Raw genomic sequence first — 5730 nt, 5'->3', positions numbered from 1 at the left:
ACGTTACATTCCACTCTTATATATATCCGCCTACCCTATATCTAGTAAGAACTAGAACATTCGCCAAAGTACAGGATAATTCAAGAAAGGAGATAGCGTGAGAATCACATGATCTCGAAGACGCAACAATATTATTTGACACAGTGGTGACAACCTGTAATACATAATAAACGTTAATATATTCATTGGGTACCCATTATCAAATTTACTAAATTTTTATTGGAAAAACTTAATCCTCAAATAATCAATTTCTTTTTATACCTTGTAATACTGGCAAGGTCCATATATTGCATTATACTTAATCATTTTATACTTTTTTTGCTACAACACTTTCTTTGAGAAAACTTACAGTGGACTGAGAGTCAGAAATAATTAATATTCTTGATTAATTTACATTTATTTGTGTAACTCGTACATTGTTAAAACCTTGTAACTAACAAAGTCTGGATGCACAAGTAGTCTGGTGCGTGAATAATTTGATTTTTTTTTTAAAAAAGCCCATTGGTAATTATAATGTTAAAAGAGTTTAGAACTTCTGATTAGTTTCAAACTTTGCAATACAATCCCATAAATATTTTCTATAAAATAAAATAAAAAAAATTATAAATTGTTCATTTTCATGTTGTCCTTTAAAACTTTTTCTCGGAAATATATTTAAGCAAGTACACATTGTCTTTTGATTTATTTCACATAGTTCATTGTATAGATAATATAATGAGCATTATTGTTTGTAAATGTTGCTTCTTTGAATATCTAAGACTTAAAAGATGACCTACTGTACCTGTGTTTAATTTAATACCATGCTCTAAGGATTATAACATATTAATATGCAGAATTCATTACATGTAAATAGTAGAAGAGTTAAAAAATCCCACTTCTAAGCATTTCACTTGTCATTTACTTACGCAATAGTCAGTGAGTGCAGGAAACATGAAATGAAAAAGTGCAAGTGAGATATTCTCTAGTACTTTGAAGGTATCTTCAGATTTTAAGCTTTATGGCATTGCTTTGTGTAATGATACGTAATTTTGATAATATTTTACAAGTGGAATAAATATTTAATGCTTTAACTAATCTTCCATCTAGGCATTTTATTTTAATAAATATTAAGTCTGAGGTGAATTAATGCATTTCATTGACATTATTGATGGAATATGTATTCCTATCTACTCAGCTTTTATAAGTTTAAAACATTAATTTATTCTAATATTTTCCATACCAAATCATTGGCATAGTTACAAAAAATGTTTATCTTTGTCAGACAAAATAATAATTTACTTATTAAATGCTATAACACACTTTCTTGGGCTTAAAAATTACGGCAAACTTAACGTCAGTACAGTAAAGATAAATTAGGGTAATTAATAAACTTCACACTGATGATGTCACTATTTGTTATTCGGTTTCCTTTTGCAGTTTTTATTAATTTATCGATTAAAATCTGTCATGTAAGATGTTTGGCTCTATTTTTATTTGTAGGGCAGCATATGCCAGCCCATGAACAAGAACTGGCTACCAAAGTGTTACAGATACAATCCAAACGATTTTACTTGGATGTTAAACAGAACAGAAGAGGGAGATTCATTAAAGTTGCTGAGGTAATATATTTTTTGTTACATAAAAGACAAATAACCTTAAAGAATTACGTATGAAGATTCGTTCACTGAATTGTATTGTAGCTTGAATAGTTTTGTAAGCTATATTTTAAATGTTGTAATTTATTTCCATTTGTTAGCTAGAATGTGCACGATGTTAAGATAGGACTAAAACATCTAGAAAGTTCTAAGTTGACATCCATTTTTTCTCTTACATTCGAAGCTAGATTGAAAATACGAGAAAGTTATGAAGTGTGTAGAGTTATTTCAAAATAGAGAGTTAAATCAATCAGTGTCTGTTTGCTATCGCGCTGATTGAGATACTTTGTGCAAGTGAGTTGACTTTACTTCAATCTTCGTTTTGTTAGAGGTTTAAAAGCAATTGGTAATATAGGCCTACAGTAATTTATTGGAGTGTAATGGTATTCAAGGTTTTAGAAACCTGAAAGGAGGGAATAAAGTAATTTGTTCTCATCCCATGAGCTGAAAGTAGAATAATTTTCATCAGATAATTTGAAAAAATCTACCAATGAAAGTACAACATTATAACAATAGTTTGTTCATAAGGTGTTTACCAAATCAAAACACTGTTTTACATGTTACAAAATTAAAGTTTAGGGTACTGTGTGAAATCGCCTACTGGTATCTGATCTAATTTCAGTCACGATGTTAGAAAAACACGTAGATTCAAGAAATCTTGATAGAAATGAATATAAACCCTATAACCCGAGCACTTTCGAAAGGTGGACTTTTCTTCTTCAGGGGCAAACACGTATTGTACTCAAAAACAGATAATACGTGTTAATAGGGGGAGGAGAACATTGCATAATAGGACATATTATATAAGGATATCGACAACAGTATCCTTCGATGTTTGTTTAGATGATATCTAGAGTTTATGGCCCCACCTATGTTGTAATGAGAATGACCAGCCACGTGGGTAGTACGTGTTGCTCTGGGTAATACGAGGTTTATTGCATACTAAGAAACCGTTGATTTAAACAGTCTGGAACACTGTCTATAGCCAAAACAGTCTGAACTTTGATATTTATTCAAACAGTCAGATAAAAGGCCTCTACTAAATAGTTTGAAAGAAGAAAAGTAAAAGTGACTGTGTTTGTGTTTGTTTGTTGTTTTTTTTTGTCTTGATAGACTGCTTATTATGTGTTTCACTTTTGTCAAGTCTCTTTATTTCATATACTATTAACACCAAGAGTAAGAGTTTTAGTTTTACTCCATAATCGACACATTGATCAAATATCCTGTTATCTAGCACAGCTTTAGAGTTAATTCAGTTTTACCTGGATATGTCACAGAAGTATCAAATTTTAGTATATTACAATACCGTCTATCTAGTCACTTAAGTGTTCATGTAGAAATATCAGATTTCAGTATATTAGAATACAGTCTATTTCGTAACTCTGAAATGTTGATGTAGAAGTATACTTCAGTATATTACAATTCCCGAAACATCAAAACATGTTTTACAAAATTGATTAGAATAATAGTTTCGACATTCTGACAGATGATGACATGGGGAATTCTGGGTATACCCTCAGTGCCAAATTTGTAATGATTTTACCTGTATTAAAAATGACCACTAAGAAACTGTTTAAAAAGAAAATTAACTTTATTTTAGCCCCTTAGGCCAGAGAATAATTAGGTTGGGATCTATAAGAACTTTACTCATCATGTTGAAAGGATTCACAGAGCTCAAAAGGATCTGAATATGTGTTCTAGAATTTGAGCCACTCATAGTCATTGATACACACTAGGATTAACTTAACTGAAAAAGTATTTATATTGAAAATTTATAGTTTTAGTACTTATAAAAGAGTATAATATTTTACTTCAAATATTATTATTTTTCTAATTCTGATGTTTATATCATAATTATTTATACTTTTACAGCTGACATAAAACCATGAGTATTAGTATTTTCATGTGTGAAAATGTATTTCAGATTGATAATCATCTCTTCACAGAACAAACAGCTATTACTTTGCGCCATTGCATAAAAGAGTAATATGGAAGATTGCTCAACCAACTATTATTTTTTGGGCAATTAGCAGAGAAAGTACGTTTAATGTGGCTGGGGCAATAATTCAAGCTTTACATTATTTGAGAAATGCATTAAATACATGCGAAAATAAGCAAATGAATCATTCTGAACCTGCACCACAAGGAGAACAGAAGACTCATCTGGCTGGCACAACTATTGGCAATAATTTGGTTCTTAGTATGGGATAGCCTGCATTACAATTCCAGGTAAACACCCTGCCCTTTTTCCCATCAAAGGATACACTCACTCAATCTCATACCAGTGCAATTATATCAACCCAAAAAGCAGGCAACATCTTGAAGACATTCATGATGTTAGAAAAACACGTAAGTTCAAGAAGTCTTGATAGAAATGAATAAAAACCTATATTGATCAACCAAAATATCCTGAAAGGGATATGTATAGGTGTTTCTGAGAGGAACAAAGGACTCAAGAGAAGAGATAGCTCACAAAAAGATATAAATACCCTTACACTGAAAATAAGGAGGCATGAAAACTATGATTTCAGAAGCTCCATGTCTCAAAGATGTAAAGCAGAAGGCTCATCCTGACCCACATGAAAATTGAGGAATATACCCTAGTGAATATGATACTGGCTGGGGGTCAAGACTGAAATGGAGAGCCAAACCAGACACCTCATATAAGACAACTTTCGAATGAGAAAAGAGGTCGCAACAATGGATATCTCCTGGGATTGAGCGAGTAGAAGCCAATCGTCCATAAAGTAGTAGAACAGTAAGTCTAAAGAATCAACCTCTGAGCAAAAGCCCACTGAACTTAATTGAAAACACACGAGACCAAAGCCAACCCAAAGGGAAGGGTTGTGAATAGAAAATTCAATCACTGTGGGTGAACTGAGGGAAGCAAAAGGTGGACAGACAATTTCGGATTTGAAAAAAAAACAACACCTGAGACATTAGTCTCGGTCGTCCACATCCAAGGAGGATACCCACCTCATAGTAATAGAATTTCTATCTTGAACCGAGGAATGCCTAAATTGGTTCAAGAGGGACGAATTTATGACAGGGAACTAATGTCCCATCTTCATTGAAACAACAGTGTGAAGTCGAGGAAAAGTAGTTCTAGTTGGATGAACTGGAGAGTGGAAAGACAGGGAAATACCTGGCTGTCAGGGTTTTATGTATATGTGGGCAGATGATTTATCTACAGTAGGTGCCTGTGACTTGCTAGTGATAAATTCGAACAATAAACGGACAGCACACAATACACTTGTTTTAAAATAATATATTCAAAACAAGTCAAACGTATGTACACAAATGTTTTTACACTATAGGATATCACAGTTGTATCTAAAACTCTAAATAATTCTCTTTTCCTGTCAAAAGTCTACTCAGGCTGATTCAATTACTTTAAAATCCAACTGACAAGACGAACTATTTTTCTTTACTTTGCTTCTTACTGTATAATCAGCGATATATTCACTTACCACAGTTGTATCCTGAACTTCCAATAATTATCTCCTTTTCGTCAAAGTCCACACAGACGGGTTCAATTACCTTAGAACACCCTTTGACAAGACAAATTATTCTCTTTATTTCTATTAAACTGTGAAAATCACTTTAAAATACTGCTCGTTATAGCTAACCACTCACACATCGATTAACTTTATATTTTCTTTCACTAACTAATTTTCTGACCGAACTGCACTTAACTTCACTTTACTTTGTACTTCTTGACTTGCACCCACGAGCCACCTATATATATATATATACCTTATTCACTGAGGCCTCGAAAAATACGGAAGATTCGAGTAATGTGACGTCACCAATATTAGTAAAACCTAGACAACAATGTAATTGGATGTTGGTGTACTTTGGTGACAGATTTTCTTGTAGGCAGATTTTGTTAAACAAGACCGATGTCTGTAGGTTTACTTTCTTCTTAGAATTCTTCTCAAGAAGTCGATAAGCCACGAGCTAGATACCACCATCTGCTTACCCATACCTATAAATTTACCACCAACAGTAATCACAATTCACACAACATTCAGCCTTGATAATGGATGCAGAATGACATTCGAAACGCGTACGGCCAACTCATCACTAGCTACAA

The 5730-nt window shown here is 32.7% G+C and overlaps 1 protein-coding gene across 4 annotated transcripts in view; it reads left to right on the top strand.

Moving 5' to 3' along the window:
• LOC106466930 (transcriptional activator protein Pur-beta-A-like) overlaps positions 1 to 5730 on the top strand; it is a 71671-nt gene that overhangs the window by 45382 nt on the left and 20559 nt on the right. For all 4 annotated transcript variants that reach the window (XR_002612313.1, XR_002612312.1, XM_013927248.1 and 1 more), the window contains exon 2: positions 1480 to 1598. Coding sequence is in view for 2 of the 4 variants with exons in the window: in XM_013927248.1 (XP_013782702.1) it covers positions 1480 to 1598 (119 nt within the window). In the remaining 2 variants the exon portion in view is untranslated. The remainder of the gene's footprint in view (positions 1 to 1479; positions 1599 to 5730) is intronic.

This window comes from Limulus polyphemus, unplaced genomic scaffold, assembly GCF_000517525.1.
Source record: "Limulus polyphemus unplaced genomic scaffold, Limulus_polyphemus-2.1.2 Scaffold2427, whole genome shotgun sequence".
In the NCBI taxonomy this organism is placed as follows: Eukaryota; Metazoa; Arthropoda; class Merostomata; order Xiphosura; family Limulidae; genus Limulus; species Limulus polyphemus.
Note: the sequence above shows the minus strand (reverse complement) of the source record. Positions and strands in the feature narration are given on the sequence as shown.